The following is an 18,274-nucleotide window of genomic DNA, read 5'->3' as shown; positions in this document are numbered from 1 at the left end:
CGCACCGACTCGATTACTTTGAAGCACAACAATAGCCACCCACTCCGCCACGTAGCTTCAGAATAGCTGCTTATTTCGCCGGCAGCCCGGTATTGTATGCCGAAATCGATATTTAATTGAATACAGACGTATAATGGAATTAAATTAAGGCATAATATAATATGCTATAATTTAATTCCATCAAACGTCTACTTACAAATACGACACTCGATGTTGTATTAGGTACTTACATGCCCACGTGCGAGAAAGACTGTTTGCGTCAAAAGTATCTAGAATGACAATTGCTTAACTTTTTGACGTTAAAATGCGTGACTACTAAAGTTATATGCAAGATTTGCAAAATCTGTGAAATACACAAGCCATAAATATATTTAAAAAAGTTCATATAAATAGTTAGGCAGGTACAGTCGAGTTCATAAATATGTGTACATTTCTTCACCTTAATCCATTGTAATAAGGTAAAAAAAGTATACATATTTATGAACTCGACTGTACTACAACATTTTACTATCAGTTTTTGTTTCCAAAACACTAAACAACTGATATCTGATATTCTTAAATCTAACTAGTTCAATTTGATTAGGTACATTATATTACAATTAAAGTGTCAAGTTTGTTATTGTAGTCTTTTTACACTTGTTCTGGTTGATCAAATCCGAACATGTTGTTACAGCCAATTAACTAATCTATCAATTGCGTAACTTTTTATTATTATTTTTATCTCGTATACCTAAGTTACATTTACATAATCACAAATCGAGCTGGATATCGACGCACTTTCACCGATACTTACTGGAGTTCCAGCTATCATTTTATAAGCTGACACGAACTGATCTGGCAACATTATCAATAATTAGATTAACATACCTACTCGTAAATTGAAAATAGCGCTTAACTAGCTTAGGTAAGTGTAATTAAAGTAACTAGGAGGGAACACTATCTTTAAATAATTATGATTCATATCGTTAACCTCCCAGTTCAGTGCTACCAGTAGCATTGTGCATGGCCTACGGCCTACTAATTAAGTACGGAGCATGTTGCCAGAGTTGGAGTGGATAATATTTGATGAGGACGCGAATCTGACAGATAGAGCAGTCGTGCTGATAAGACGGCCCCGTAGACAACATGCCAATCGCTAACGCTCCGTAGCGAACGAAACGCAACTGTCCCTGTCACGCTAATATGGAAGAGTAATAGAGAGACAGAAAGGGATTCGATGGCGAAGCGATAGCCATTGTCACCTTGGCTAGGCCGCCTGGTCGTTTTACTTCATATTGCATTTTAAACGTAAACAAGTAAGATGTTTGACAAGGTATCCCGAATATGTTGTTTTTAACATTATCTGTTGAGCCGTTAATGAGATTATTTCAAAAAACTTCTCTATATATTAAAAGGACGTCAGTGCCGGCAGTCTCGGCCTTTTACTTGTATGGCTTTTTCATATCGTACCGGTTTTTATTATTAATCAATTTAATCATAATCAAGTTTCGAAACCACTCCGAAACACGACACAACCATGACTAAATACAAGCAAAACCGGTTTTTTGCCGGAATCGAGCAAAAAGAGACGCGTGATAATAATTTGATAAACCATTATATTAAAACTTCTTAAAATATTTTTTTTCCGGTTACATGCAGACTATGGAAAAGAAAGTATAATTTCCAGTTTATTCGTCCAGAAGTTTTGGACGCGTCTTCGACAGGTCGTTAACCCACTGATCCGATTGTAAGATCGCTCGAAGGGCCCATTGCACCACGAACCATACACAATCGGTAGTTACCTGCATAGATAATAATGGTGCGCTTGGAATTTAAATCGATTTGTGTAATGTTGTAAAGTTACAAGTATTACACAATTGAAATAGTAAGTGGTTAATAACCGACCCGACACAAATAATACCCGACATAAATAATTAACAAGTGCTAAAGTGTAGATGCATGGATTTAGCAATAAGGAGTACTAAAATAAAGGAAAGCGAGAAAAACACGCCTCGTTTATTTCTAGAGACACTTTCCCACTACTAGTAGGTACTTTTAAGGCCAACAAAACATAGCCATATAGGTACATTAACTTAAAATCAATAATCGATTAACTTCACTGTTATTAGCCCTGCATCTTATTGTATAGTTTGAGCGAGACATGTGCTTATTCTACAGACTAAATCCTAATTCGCTGTCACATACGTATGAGCACATCCTTTTTAAACTATAACTGCCCATGATTACCCCTAGAGCTACGTATATTTTGTTCACATTTGAAATAACGAAATCTTAAAGAGTCTGTCTAAACAAATTTTGCACCGATTTGAACAGAACAAAATGAGGGAGTATCATTATAAACTCTTTTCATAGACATTTGACATTAATGATAACATTGAGACACTGGCATTGCAAATGCCATGCAGAGTTACCTTGGCTCGACTATGTGGTGACCGCGAGTCGTTTTTTTTTAAATGAATTAATTGAGGTAACTATTCTTATTTTTTCTAGTTTTTATAGAAGGTAGATTGAAACATTTAATAATGCCTTAATTGCGTATACTTAACCTAATTTATAAACGCCCACATGTGCTCCATCTAGTGAGAAAGTGACATGTGGGTTTCTCCCACCTGTGACCCCATTTTAAACGTCCGTAGGAGCGTTCAAGTTTTTGGCCCTCACAACAACATTCTGGCCAGGCAGGGTTGTCAGCTTTCCGTTGAAATTGAAAAAGCAATTTGGCTTGACACACTGCCGTGTGCTGAAGGCATAACTGGATTGATTACGTTATTGACTAGTTTCAGACTTGAAACATGTGTTAATGTTTCTAAAATAGGGTGTTATTTTTAGCTCTGTGATGTCTGATGTACTATTTAGTGGTTCAGTCTAGGTACTAGGGTAAGTAGGCGTGGCACTGACAAAATTTAGAGCTATTGCGTATTTTCGTCAGCGGAAATCTAAGTGAAGATCAATTTATTTTATGCATTAAATTTAGTAACATATATAACTTCTTCGTTTAACACGTCTTTCAAATTTATATGAACAGTCATATTGAACCGTACACATTGTAAATAATTTATAATTCAGTATGTGAGATCAAATCCTTACTTAAGAATAGTAACGATACCACAAAGTAGAACCGTAGAACCTATTGTGATTTAGTTTTTTTTAAGTAACTTAATTGTTACTTCTGTTTTCAATCATAACAGAAGTAACAGAAGGGGAAACATGTTGGGGCACCTGATACGGCACGATACTTACATAAAGTCTATAATAGAAGGAAGAATAGAAAAAAGGAGAGGCAGAGGAAGACCGAGACGTGCGTTTTTGGACCCCGCCAAGGAGAAAATCAACGTAGTGACGTATCAGGAGCTCAAAACAGTGGCAGAAAGAAGAATGGAGTGGCGGTTACTCCACCAACAAGAGCCAGGCTCTTAAGATTTATGATGATGATGATGAATTGTTACTATTCTATGTAAGGATTTGATCTCACATACTGAATTATAAATTGTATTTTTAACCGACAAAGTCTATTGGCATTTTATTACCTATTGTCTATATAGTGCACTAGGAAACTTTAATTACAACCGGCGTTAATGTGGCATTACTGGCATTGCATGAGCACATCATCATGTAATAAGTAGGCTCTGAATGACGGAACCGACGTGAAGTAAGATGGATGGCTATCGTGTGCCTAATCGACATATTTTTAACAAATAATAGCGTTTAAAAAAATATGTGCCCCCTTAGGTATTCATATAACTTTACAAGCCTCAATTAGTTAATTTATATTTTATTCCTTTCTTGCAAAAGTTACAAATACATAAATCAAATAGAGAGATTAAAACGATTCAATCAAACGAAACAATGAAACGAGTCACACGATTAATAGCTAATTGAGGCTTGTAGCGCGTTTTATGAATAACGCTAATAATGCCTACATATGAACGTGTGTAATAAAATAAGTCAGATCAGAATTACAAAATTTTGTACAAAAAGTAAAAACTAATATTTATAAAAGTTTGGTGGTTATTTATTGGCAGTTCTCTATATTAGATACAATAATTTCAATATTCGTACAATAATTTATTAGAAACTGATGTTATGATGGGATCAATCATATCGAAATAAACATGCTTATGAAGCCTTACTTCAGTCGGTTATTTTTTTAGTTTGTTAAATACCTAAATAGTGTAGTCAGCTTGCAAACACAACTACAGGTAACGCTGTAAAGGGGCCCACTGACTATCAGTCCGCCGGACGATATCGGCCTGTCAGTTAATAGTCAGTTAGAACAAAAATTAGACAGTTCCGAACAACTGACAGACCGATATCGTACGGCGGACTGATAGTCAGTGGGCCCCTTAAAAGTCGCCTTATCCAAAGGCCACGAACACACTCTCAAAGCGCCAAAAGCGAAATAGCATGTATTTGTACGACCATGTTGATAAAATGTGTAACATATCGTCTTTGATACAAACTATGCTCTTGCTAATCTAACTTCTCTTCTCTTTTGTCTACAGGTAGCCACATAACTTCATACTCACATGCTATTGGTCCGAAGCTTTCATGTCATATGTAAGTTCTCGTACCTGTATAGAAGTAACAATGACTGCGTTTCGCCGCCCTTGACCCTTAAATGCATAGTGATGGATACAGCCTACACAACAAAAAACATAAAATTTTAGGCATAATTAGATAAAATTGATTTGTTTCCTGTATAAGTATTTTGATCGTAAATTAATACACTTTCAGATGTTTTATTCAAATTTGCGCATTATTTTAGTTTTTAAAAATTACATTTGTTATAAGACGAAATGGCGAAAAATTTTGAAACGTTGGTTATTAGTTATTACCGCCCACACATATTTAGTATGTGATTTAGGCGGTTTTCTTCGGGGTTAGCAATAATTTTATGTTTAAAATCTTTATCATAGGTTCATAGGTATATCACAAATTTCCTGTACCTTTTGTACCTTTGTATTTGTACCTTTCTGATGGTAGTAAGATTTTTCATGTATATCTTACTGAAAATTAAATATTTACATCAATATGATTTAGCCTATGTAAATTCTAACACTGATTTAGCAGTGGAAATTGAAGTTTTAATTCTTTTTATAATTTTTCCCAGAATCAGTTTAACACATATGTTAATTTCAGGCAAAAAGAAAAAAATCATTCATTAATGGGTTAATAGCGGGAAAGTACTTAACTAACTATACCTAAAGTGCTTTTCAATATGCATCGTTGATGATTGTAGTGTAGAAAGCGCGTAAGCTCACAAATACCTAAGCATGTTTTTCTTCAAGAATAATTATACAAAATACAAACTACTATGGAAAACATGACTAAAGCCTACCTGACTTGGCGGCAAGCTGAGGTATCTGTCTACCGCTAGTAGGCCCTTAGTTTTACTACCTATTCGATTAGCAGATCCGCATCCGCACCAATCAAGAAGGACTGCGTGCACCTATGCACTGATTCCGCATTGTGAAATCGGGGAAGGGCCTAAACCAGCCTAAACTGGTCACATAATTTCGGTTTGAAGTTTAAAGTATCATGTTTTCTAATGGAACTTGAGACGGAGTGCGTAGCGTTCGTATCCATATTCAGTAACGGACATAAATTGTCTGGTTACAATGAAAATTAATATTGATATTACAAAAATGATTAATTAAAGTATCAATACAATTACCATTGATATTACGTACAAAAATGTATAGTACCTAACAGTAATACAGATAGTACAATAAAGAGAGGAGAAGTGTACAAAGTGAGTCGTCACACAGCCCGATTCTAACAATGCTTACAAGAAACAAGAAGTCACAGCGGTATGATACCGATCTCTCACGTCAAAAAACGCCACTTTTGACACTGATAGATCGGTATCGTACTGTGACTGCTTATATACATAGAGTAACTTATACTAGAGCGGTACTGTCATAGTAAATTTTGTAACCCCAGTAAATTCACTGCCATCTGTCGACACACTTTAAAACTAAAAATGAAGATTTATAAAAATACGATAGAATGTATTTAAATATAGATAAATGTTTTTTTTTTTTATTTGCATTAATTATTTTTATGATTTTGACCCATGTTCTTTCACTGATATGCGTTAAAATTGTTAAATAACAAACGAAACCGTCAACGCCATCTATTCGACTGTAGGCCAAAACTAGTAGCGCCCTCTGAACGAGAATAAAATTTTCTTGATTTTCGAGGCACGTTTTTTCCTTAGGCTGTATCTATCTATTACGGAGTTATATCTATCTTTGTTATATATAAGCATTGTAAGTATCGGATCGCTAGTCACACCTAACACAATATCTTATGGTACTACGCACAGGAATTGTCAATGCCTGTGCGTTTTTTATTACAATTAGTAACATTTTAATTTCAACATCCGATATAATATTCGCATATATCGTTTACACACGCAATCCATAAGCAATCAGTATTGGCTGTGTTGCGATACTTACTGACAAGCATTTAGTCAAAGTTACTGCAATCACTGACCGAAAGCAGGAGAGATGGTCGCTCGGACAGCCCAGTTTAGGAATTATTTATCTTGAATACGCGTAATTGCAACAACGTTAAATGCTACGTTGCCCGTATATAATTAAGTACATAATTACATATTATTTTTAATGTTTCAGTAAACTAACTTTGGAACTTTTGGGGGGTACATACGCGTTGCCGAACGATTAAAGGACTAAAACTTCCTAAGAAAATTCCCATAGGTACCTATGTTATATATACTAACTACCCAGTACGACGTCCCATTATAATCAAATTACATATGAGTTATAACGAATTCATAAAAAGTTTATTCGCATAAGTTTACCTTACCTATGTGTATCAAATATTATACAGATCAATATTTTTTTAATTACCTTTTTACTCCTATTAACAATCGGAAAATACGGTTGATATTTGTCGGGTTATTCAGTCACGTTACATATTGATACACTTTATAGCTGTATCTACTCATCGCCACCTATAAATATGTCGGTATGCAATTTACTTCTAAGCTTTGAGCATGATTATATATGCTTTTGCACCGTTGCAATATCAACGCACCGCCACCTATAAACTGGTTGATATGCACTTTGCACTGTTGCAATATTAACGCAAGATGTTAATATGCAATGGAAATGGATAGCTATATGAACGCACCAGCCACCGTTCGTGCGGTTAGCGCACCGAATGAAAGTGTTCGCGCGTTGAAGTCTATCGTTACCGTATTGCATTACGATAGGCGCTATATTCGGAAACTATCATTTAATCAATGCTTGATGATTTATAATTACCAACTATACTTAATACTAATTTATATGAATAAAAGTGTGTAGCTCTTGCTCACATGTGCCCTAGCTATGTATGCGCTGAATGGAAATTGGATTAAAAAAAACTCTACCTAACCTCTCATATGGCTTGCATTCTCACCAGGCATATGGAAAATATAGCAGTCGTAATTAGTGAGTCAACTAGTATTTCAAACCTTTTTTTTATTTTTATTTATCACAATAAAACTTAAATGGTATTTACATAATTATATTCCGCCAAACTGAGGACAGTTTGTTGGCGGATGAAGCGCTCTCTATCCTCTTGTGTTCTACCCACTTATAACCTACATACATATAATGATTGACCAGTAAATAATATTTCTTATTAAAAAAAAAAATAAAAAAATAAAAAAAAATAAAAAAATAATAATAATATGTTCTTGTTAAATAGGTAGGGTCCATTGGGATAATTTCGAATGCGGGTTAATTCAGCTACTGTAGCAACAGTACAGCGAGTAAGATGCCTTGCCTTGGAGAGCGTTTCAGTAACGTAAGTGTTGTGCTTCTGGTTTACAAGATATTAGATATTTGCGGTTTTCCAAATTACCCCAATGCACTTTATTGTCGATATGAAGCGTTTTGTAACTAAGAAAAACGCTCATGTGAAACATTTCCCTTTTCGACTCCCTTGAAATATTATATGAACCCACGACCTATACCATTACATACATATTAGATAACAAGTAACGTATGATTACGCGAAACTGAGATGACAAGATTATACATTACTGTTCGGACTCAAGTTTGCAATTACGTAATTGTCATAGACTAGAGCCGTGCGTGAATATTGATTGCCCCATCACTTTGCATTTAACAAGCCAGTCAAGGTCATGGGCTTATGATGATTGATGATGAGTTTCATTTACTTTGAACATTTTATTAACCTATTTTCAGTAATACTAATTATTACTGAAAAAAGTTTTTTTGCACCGACAGTAAATAAAAAACCGGTCAAGTGCGAGTTCATTTAACTCGAACACCGAGGGTACCATACAAACTCAATTCTGGCAACTATAAACACGAAATTTGTTTCACCAGAAGGGTACTTGTATGTTTTTTTTGTACGAACGTAGATCTAGTCCTGCAGATACCTACCGCTTAGGAATTGTTTATACTGACTGGTACCGATTACTACCTATAACTGTATCAACAATAACTAACAATTAGTTTCCTAATTTTGTTGTTATTCATTATTTACAGGAGAATCGATTGCGCTATATTTTAATGGGGGTAATTTTATTTTTTATTTTTACATGCCCAGTACAAGTTTGTGATGCAACAATATCAATAATTAGCATTTGACACGTTATTTGTCAATGAGAAACACCCTTAACTGGCCATTGGTAAACCTTATCTCGTTGCAGTAAGGTATGCAAATGGTCAGTTAACAGTGTTTTCGATGGTAACTAGCAATTGTTTGACGTCACAAAAACGGCGAAGCATCTTGTGTAGAAATTACCAGTCGAATAGAATTGTTAAGAAAACTAAACAACGAATTATTATTTTTTATATTTATCGGATTGAAGAATAAATACTCACGATGAGTTCTAAATAAACAAAATCTGTTGGGGTGTTTCAGGTTTTCTGTGGCTTAAGTTATTATTTATTCTCCATTTATTAGTATTTTTTTCTCCATTTTGTGCGGTCAGAATAAGCCATGACTGTGATCTACATGGTGCAGACTGTCGCCAGCCGACTTCTTCATAGCGTTCAACCATCTCATGTATGCGTGCCCCACGCCCCACCCCACCCCGAGCACTATCGCAGCTCTTTAATTACCCCTGTTATACTTAATACTTAATTTGATATGCCATGGCATTTATAAAAATAGTTAATTCGAAATAAATTAATACGTAATATTTTCGGTATTTTTCTTGGTAGCAGGTTAACATTGACACACTTCTTATTTTTAATTCAAACATCCTTGCGCTTTACAAATATAAACCAACTTCCCACTTTAATTTCTCAGCAATTAAGAACGCCTTGTTTATTAATTTAATATCAGACTATTCAGACTGCACGATATACGTGTACTTAAAACCAAAGAAGTAAGTTCTAAGAAATCAACGTGCAACCTAGTTTGACAGCCGAAACAGATCGCGCTGTACTGCATGTACTGCAACACAGTTGTGTGGTTACTGAATGAGGGCTAACGCGTATGAATTCGCCGCTAGGGGCGCTAGTGTAGATGGTGGTCTTTTCCATAGTTCGAAATGTCAAATGTCACTTGTCACTTCAATGACTGACAGCTGTTCTTTAGTCTTTTGGACCACCATCAACAGAGGCGCCAACTGGTGAGCAAAAAAACGATAGCCCTCATTACCTATCAAACGTCAACTTTTGACAACCAAAGTTACGATAATTAATGTAGATGGCGATTGTACGACTTCGTTCATTATTAGGTAACTGGTTATCTAAAGTTGACGTTTTACAATTCTGTCACCTCAAATCTAAAGGCGCGGTACAGTGCCATCTAGCTCGACTGTCAAAGTAGGGGGCACATTTTTTTCTCAGTTTTTCACCTCTCTATTTCAATCTATAACTCTTGGGCGTAATGTACGGAGCCTTACAGCGCTGTCTCGTTTATCGGTCAAATGCAAAGAATCATCAAGTAGTCATGACTACGTGTCGTGTCGTCCGTGCAAAAACTGTCAAAATTTAAAATATCCCAATTTCGCCAGGCGAAACCTCCATAGAGCCAATACGAGCCGAACGTAATAATGAACACAACAAGTTAAAAGTTTACGTACGTTTAGCAAGTGAAAACTACCGAGTTCCATCAGTTTTAGAAAATTATAATTCCGTTAATTTTAGTTAGTTAAATTTAAAATTCTAATTGTTGTTTACACACAATCAATGTCTAGGAATCGCATGCAGGAATGAATAACATGAAACGCGGTCGTTTCTGGTTCGGTGGAGAATCAGCGGCGCCGTTTGCGGCGGGTGTTTCCTGTTCAATATGTACAGTACACGCATTTACAATAGGATGACGTAGGACCGCGTCAGTGTGGATCTGTATTAGTAACTGAACAATGCTGGGGACTCACCAACAGGTACTATGTACTTATGTTTCGTGGTAGAATGTTGGCGATCCCAGGACGCCGCCCTCAAACGGCACATTGTGGGAAACGCCGGTGTGGGTGTATTGATTATTGATTAGGTCCCTCCCCCTTTTTCTCAATAGAAAGAGCCGAGAGGTGAGTCTCACATACCTCTACAAAATGGACCCACCTCAGGCTCGGGGGGACCATACGTACGAGTAGCTGCATTCACACACTGTCAAAAAAAAAGTTACTATGTAGTAATGTAGGTAGGTATGGTACCCTGTAAAACGGCATCGGTATTAGGGAAATATTTGAAACTTCTTTCCAATAATTCTGTAGCTTATATTTACCGACTTCTTACTCGAAGGAATGGATACTTCACTCACATAAAACAAATATTCAAATGTTAAATATGCCCACCCATATTTGCAATGTCTTAGAAAACATATCTTTGAAGAACTCAACAAGGCACTTAAGTGAAACGTTTGAATAATTCTTAATGGTTACGTGGTTAACAGTGAAGACAGCCAACGCTGTAATAAAAAAGTGAACTGACTTAAGCATTGGTAGCCTAGCAAATACCTATCGCTTATTATCGCAGAATTAGACATTAAAACAGTTGTACTTAATTACCCAGAGCAACTTAAGTATGTCAAAAGTTCAAATGCAGTGCAAAATGTATGTAAATATATAAACGTAGCGTAGCAGAGGCTCTTAATCTAGTTATATAATGCTAAACACCAACAATGCGTATGAATACAAATAACAGCAATGTGCAGTTTGAAACGTTATGTCGAGTTTAAACCGTCGTATCATGGGGTGATTGCACACGTAGTCCGTTTGTCTGCACTAAGTACTTATTACTGACCCATCAATTGCCTTACATAAAGACTCGGGCTTCTGTTATGTCAGCTGGTTAAGGCATCCATTGCATCACAACTGGACTTCCGCGCGAAGCGATAGTGTTTTGTTTATTTTTGCTAATTTACATTTTTCGATTTACGTGTTTCTAGTCTGTTCGGCAAGAGTCGTGGATCGCAATCTCGATCGATCGTTATCGTAAATAATACGTATTTCAATAAGAGAAAGGCTGATGAACTATATTAATTTAATCTCCCAGGTCAGTCGTTAAATTTTCGCAATTTAATTATTATATCCATGGTTTAAAATAAGGATACGCAAATATTTCTTGCCAAGTTTATACTACACTGTTACTTAATTGTAACCTTCCGATAAATAAATAAAATGCTACCCAACCTTGCTGTTTATTGATTAATATTTCAATCAATTTGACGACTGGTCTGGCCTAGTGGGTAGTGACTAGTGACCCTGCCTGTGAAGCCGATGGTCCTGGGTTCGAATCCCGATAAGGGCATTTATTTGTCTGATGAGCACAGATATTGGTTCCTGAGTCTTGAATGTTTTCTATGTATTATCTATACCCACAACACAAGCCTTCTTGAGCTTACTGTGGGACTTGGTCAATGTGTATAAGAATGTCCTATAATATTTATTTATTTATATTTCATCGTCAATTAATATTATTTAGTAGTACAAATTAAAAGGTCACCGATCCGTGACTCGACTTACGATGCTCTTTCGTAACAGACTACAATGTATGCACACCAAAGCGTTGTCAATGTCGCCTTGACCGAAGATGAAGAAAAATATTTCATAACATCTACTTTTTACATCTATATCATCAAAGGAGGTATCAGTAAATGTGGTGTAGGTTGATTCATATCTTTTATAAGAGATGGCGAGAGGTTTGTCTATTAAAAGGATACCGACGTTTTTGGGCCCGCAAAAAAAACCATTGCGTATAAAATACAAACTATGCCGTAAAAAGACCTATCCATTTTATTACGTAAATAGCCTTTTTCACTATCGAGCTCCAGAAATTATGACGATTAATTTGAGGTGCATTTCTATGATATATGCTCCAGTTTATTATTGGACCCAAGTGCTTAACAAAATCGACGGTCTGCTTTTCATATACATAATTATAACCCGCAACAGCTTTCGTGGAGCTGAATTTGCATGCAGAAGCGTATGATGTCATTGATGTCGACAAATTTAACTAAGACCTGTAAACTTCAAAAGCGGTTACAGGTTACAGGCATGAGCTTATTATTCTATGTAGTATATTCTTCCATTTCATTAACTTTCATTACTTATATTAATTCTGTTTCAATGTCGTTTATTTCACATATAAGTTTGCAGTACAAAACCAAGTCACTTACACGGTAAATATAAATCTGTCAAATAAAACAAATACAGTAAAAATACTAAAACTATAATATACACAAAGCAAACATGTTAGCCTTGATAAACTTGCTCAACTTGTCAGCAAATATGTTAGCATCCGGGACATTATTTATGAGACAAATAGCTCGGGCAGCGGTTGCATTCATGGCCCGCACAATGCGCGTGTCAGAGGGTTCGTCAGGAGCCGCCGGCACCGCCGCGAGAGGCGCGCGCTGCCAGTACTCGTACCCTCTAGACAGAAGACAGAAGCTCGGCAATGAAACTGCCAGACCACTCGACCTAGGACAGTGGGATTGACAATCCCGCCATAAACCAGGGAATGGTAATGAACAACTAAAAGTACTTTACGTCTAACCTCTAGGGTGTCAAGGCCGACCATTCCCAGGAGTCCTGAGGAGGCCAGGACAAAGCGGAAAGGATACTTAGTATCCATACGTCTGTTTATACAGGTATCTGGCAACGTTGCACTCGCTCGCTGGCTCGACGGCAGCGTACTCCAATCGGCTCCGAACGTATGCATAATACAGTGTCAGGGCAATTCTGGTGCTTGCAAATTGGGAGGTGATTCTCATAATAAAACCTTAAAACTTTACATGCAGTTTTACACGTCATGGCCATGTGTTGCCGAAAGTCGAGTTGAGTATCTATAGTCAGTCCAAGGTCTCGTATGTCATGTACCCTCCCACGTAGCCTTGTCGGACTGAATCATTTTGAAAAAACAGCCATTTGACATAAAATTACTTACTTATTTGTAAGTTTAAGCGCATATACTTAGCGCTTCCGAGGACACGGTTTTTATTCAGAAAGGCGACGCATTCGAACCTAATTCTAAGTACTTAACTATTTGTAAATGCCGCGTGCCGATTATAATAACATCATTTAGTGAAAGCAAGCCTAACGCAAGTATACGTATTAAACTATTTACCTACACACAATCACCATTATGTTTCACAGATTGTAAACATTGGAAGTGTGTGAAGTCTTTTTACTAAGGGTACGACATCAGAGAGCTTGGTAAAGAAAACGCCATTGTGCTTTATATCAGCAAACATTGATCCCTACTACCTAGACAATTATGAAGAATCAGTGGTTTTTGCAGTTTTGACATTGTCTTGATAGTTACTTACCTCAATAAATCATCATCAATCAACTCTAGGGCGAGCCATCATAGTTAAGATGAAAACAATCTCGCTGCTAGACAGGCTGGTGAATATTTTGCGAAACCAAATCAACGTCTACGATTCACGAAATGAATAGGTTAAACTAAATTAAAGAATAGCTTTCACAGTAGATCTTGGAAAGCCAAACCGTGAACGATAGTTTGATTCCTTATTAGTTGGTAATTTATTTTTATTGGGTTAGTCGTACCAAATTGTACGCGCTATAGAATATGGTAAGACCAATTTACAATTTTGCATTAGCGACGTGTCTTTTATCGTCTTACACGCTCTATTAAAGCCGATATTAATTAGACATAAAACTACAATGTGTAAAATGTGTACACTGGTGTAGATACACTAAGGAACTTTTGTTTCTGTATCAGCCAACAGCGTTTTCTTTTTTTTTATGTGCACTAAAAACTATAATTTCACAGACAATTAGATGTAAAAGAGCCAGGAACCTAGAACTGCGTTTTCACTTGGAATTGCGCTTAGTAAATAAAATAGTAGTCTCGCCTATTTTGGTCATACAAAGTTTTAAAGAATAGTTGTCACTCCTGTTAATAATAGTTAATAGTTTGGGTACGTACTCGTATAAACAAATACCAAAAAAAAATTGTCACACAGGTTAGGTAAAAGAAAAGGTGGTTCGTCATGCGCATAAGGGTTCAATCAGAAAATTAGGCTTTGTAACCCATGTAGATCATGATACCTTAGGTCAAGAGCTCAGTAGATTCATCCTATTCATATCCATGTATTCATAAAAGTGTTATTTATCATCATCATTCAATTTAAGAGCTGTGAGCTCTTGTCGGTACAGCGTGATGAAATTGTCTCCATCTTGGTCGGTCGCATCCTGGCAGGGTCGCCATGTGAGGTGTGGCGTCAATTGATACAACTTGTTGGTTGGAAATATAGTTTAATAATGAAATATGAGCCTTAACCTACGGAATATATAGAGATACAGTATGAAGGTGTGTGTAACGTACGTAGCGCACACTACACCAGCCCCTTAGTGTCCTGGTACGACACGGCCCCTACATGCTCCTTTACTTGGCTCATATAACTTTTTCTTGGTCTTCCCCTACCTCTCCTTCCATTTATTTTCCCTTCTATGATGTTTCTGATGAAGTGGTCGTGTCGCCAACCCCACATCTCAAATGCTTGTAGATATTTTTCATCTCTCTTAGTTAGCGTCCATGTCTCACATGCATATAGTGCGATGGATGGACCATATTACATATATATTTATCACTACATAGTATAAAGCAAAGTCGCTTTCCGCTGTCTGTCCGTCTGTCCCTATGTATGCTTAGATCTTTAAAACTACGCAGCGGATTTTGATGCGGTTTTTTTTAATAGATAGAGTGATTCAAGAGAAAGGTTTATATGTATAATTTGTAAAGGTTTTGGGTAAATTAGTTGAACTACCCGTGCGAAGCTGGGGCGGGTCGCTAGTGTTTTCATAAATTTCTTTCTTATGTTTAAGGATATACATGATATAAATAGGTTTTTCTTCTTATAGAAAGTCTGTTTAGCCATTGCAAATCTTGCTTTTATATCTGGAGTTCGTCTTGAGTTTTCTGTTATGATACTTCCCAAATATTTGAAGTTCTTGACTTGTTCTAATATTTTCCCCCTTATTTTTAGCTCACTCTTTATATCACCTTTCTTAGACAGTTCCATAAATTTTATTGGTATTGGTGGTATTTTTAGTCCAAATTCTCGAAATAATATATTATATTTTATCCATTGTATTTACCAACTTTTCTAATTGTATGTTGTTATTGGCTATGGCTGCAATATCATCAGCAAACCTAACAAATACTACACCACTACTCCACTATACTATACTACTCTCTCTCCATTTATTTTAATGCTCTGCTCTTTTATCCAATCCAAAACCTTCAGGATTGCTCCTTCAATGAATACGTTAAATATGAGTGCTGATAATGAGCAGCAACCCTGTCTTATACCCTGTTTTATTTTAGCCATTATTATTTATATTCATAATTTATTATTCTGTACCAGAAAACTCATGATCTCCAAATTTATAAATTAAAGGAAAAATTGAAAAATGTACACCTCCGGCAGGACTCGAACCTGCGACCATTGAAACACCGGTCCAACCGCTTCTGCCAACTATTCCACGCAGGCCTACCAGATGTGTGCGATTTTTTCCATCCCTTCCCTCAACGCCTTAAGGGTGGCATATAGCAACATCTACTTGTAAGAATTGATCTTAACAGGCACCGGAGTCTCAAGTTATATAGACGATTCTCCAGTAACTATGTGCTAACCCATAGTAAACTATTTTTTTCACTCTGAATACGCAGAGTTTTTTTTACTGCGTAGATTCAGAGTGAATAATTTACTATGGGTTAGCACATTTTTACTAGCCCTAGAGGGCAACATTAAAGCTTGATAAATTCTATACAAAAAAGTACCTACGACATGCCTTTGCAAAAAACAAACCTTCATAGAGAAAGCACTTGAACATGAACAATTATAATACTTTATACAATATCAAAAAATTTACAAGTTGTAACGATATATACGAGGCTTAAAATACCTATTGAAGATTGACATCCCCATATAAAAACTCCAGGAGAATCGTCATTGTTGAAGGCGCTAAATACATAGGTACACTCAAGTGTAAAATTATTATAACTTAGTCAAAAATATGTCCCATAGTTCTTAATTCGCTGACAGAGCTACGGGACATATTTTTGAGTATGATGTGTGCACCCATATTTTTACACTTGACTGTACGTATACATACTTATATTATTTTTACAGTTTTGTTATCTGCGTGTGAAAAGTTATAAATAAGTAGTATCGATGTGACAAAACCTTGATTTTATTTATAACTTCGAAACGTAAAATTGGCCTTGCCTGACTGCAGTCATAAAAGTATTTAAGGCATATTTTTGTATCACATTACACAGTTGTCTTTGTATTCGTTTACAGCCAATATCACTAAGTCACTTTACGTACGAGTATGTAACCTGACAGAAACAAATGATTTCTAATTTTATTGTTGCAAATACTGTCCCACAGCGTGAAGAACTTAAAATTGTAATAGATTTAAATAAGTAGGTAAAAATCACCACCTATTCACTCCTGACACGAAATTCTCTAACTCTACTATCACGTTTCAGGCAAATGAGATGATAAGGCTGCACCTAACGGACCGACACCTTCGTGTAATGCTGTGGTGCATCCTGCTGGGACTGCAGCCAGCGTTTGGCGGCATACTAGACCCGTTCAACTGGGCCAGATCAGACAGAATCGAAGTTAACATCCCTTGGTTGCCATGTAAGTTCACTAAATTATTCATTAATCAATTTATTCACAATTAAGTTTCCAGTATAGACCAAAGTCAAGTTATATACTATGTCACACTTACACTACTAGAATTACATGTCAACGTTACAGAAAAACAAATTCAATTAAATATAAAGTTGTGTTAATAATATAAATTAATACGAGTAAACAATCAAAAAACATTCAAAAAATTGTACATGGCTCTAATACATACACTAAAGCTTAAACGAGTTTACTGTAAAACAAAATTAGTTACGAGTAGGTGCGATTTGGTTCACCTTTTCGTAATACTTCTAAGCTTATAAATGACCAATAAATAAATATTACTATCATATATAACATGTGGAGGTTTTGAAGTAACAAAAGGTTTTAAAATGTACCAGTATAATTAAACAAACCAAAATAATATTTCAGTCGAAAACGAAACAAGATGCTACGACGAGCTTGGTTGCCTGAACATCACAAGGAGTTGGTACCATCTCATCCACCGACCCTTTAATGTGTTCCCGCTTCCTAGAGTCGTTATAAACACAAGGTGAGTACAATCACTTGTGACTCCTCTACTGTTAACTCCACTTTGAAATCTCCTCAGACTGACAAGTATGCTCTATTTCTATTTATTGAGTGTCTAAGGAAATGTTCTTCTCTTTTCAGGTTTATTTTATACACAAAGAAAAATCCCACCGATGGTCAAATACTGAATGTGAACGTGAACAAAACTATAGTGAAATCCAACTTCAGCCCGCGACGGCTCACCAAGTTGATCATACACGGCTTCATCGACACGCCTCTGTCCAACTGGGTTAGTCACAAATGTCACACACCTTATACACTTATTTTAGACCTACTTGAAGCTTGGTACGGATTTTATGTAGAGAGATCAGGATCAAGACTGAGAATGTAGTTTTTCTTTTATCCAGCAGTCAAATTTTACAACGACAACGCAAAGCGTGATGTAAAGCTGTATTTTTGATATGTTGTTTGGACTTCTTCACAGAATGTGACTTTTTTTGCTTACAAAACATGGTTTCATGTTCCTCCTGGGGGTCCAAATAACATATAAAAATACAGCTTTACATCACGCTCTGCGTTTTTGGATTTTTTTGTAAGATTTGACTGGCGTCATTTATCCTACATCGACACTGTG

The 18,274-nt window shown here is 36.2% G+C and overlaps 1 protein-coding gene across 4 annotated transcripts in view; it reads left to right on the top strand.

The window, feature by feature from the left end:
* LOC134743015 (pancreatic triacylglycerol lipase-like) overlaps positions 1 to 18,274 on the top strand; it is a 53,968-nt gene that overhangs the window by 22,732 nt on the left and 12,962 nt on the right. For 2 of the 4 annotated variants that reach the window (XM_063676279.1, XM_063676277.1), the window contains exons 1-4: positions 11,409 to 11,492; positions 16,962 to 17,118; positions 17,542 to 17,662; positions 17,782 to 17,929. In XM_063676279.1, coding sequence (XP_063532349.1) covers positions 11,466 to 11,492; positions 16,962 to 17,118; positions 17,542 to 17,662; positions 17,782 to 17,929 — 453 coding nt within the window. In that variant the 5' untranslated portion in view covers positions 11,409 to 11,465. Of the gene's footprint in view, positions 1 to 4,533; positions 4,558 to 11,408; positions 11,493 to 16,961; positions 17,119 to 17,541; positions 17,663 to 17,781; positions 17,930 to 18,274 lie in introns of those variants that run through there. The other 2 variants (XM_063676280.1, XM_063676281.1) reach the window with 2 other exon arrangements.

The sequence above is a fragment of the Cydia strobilella genome, chromosome 7 (genome assembly GCF_947568885.1).
Source record: "Cydia strobilella chromosome 7, ilCydStro3.1, whole genome shotgun sequence".
Classification (NCBI taxonomy): Eukaryota; Metazoa; Arthropoda; class Insecta; order Lepidoptera; family Tortricidae; genus Cydia; species Cydia strobilella.
Note: the sequence above shows the minus strand (reverse complement) of the source record. Positions and strands in the feature narration are given on the sequence as shown.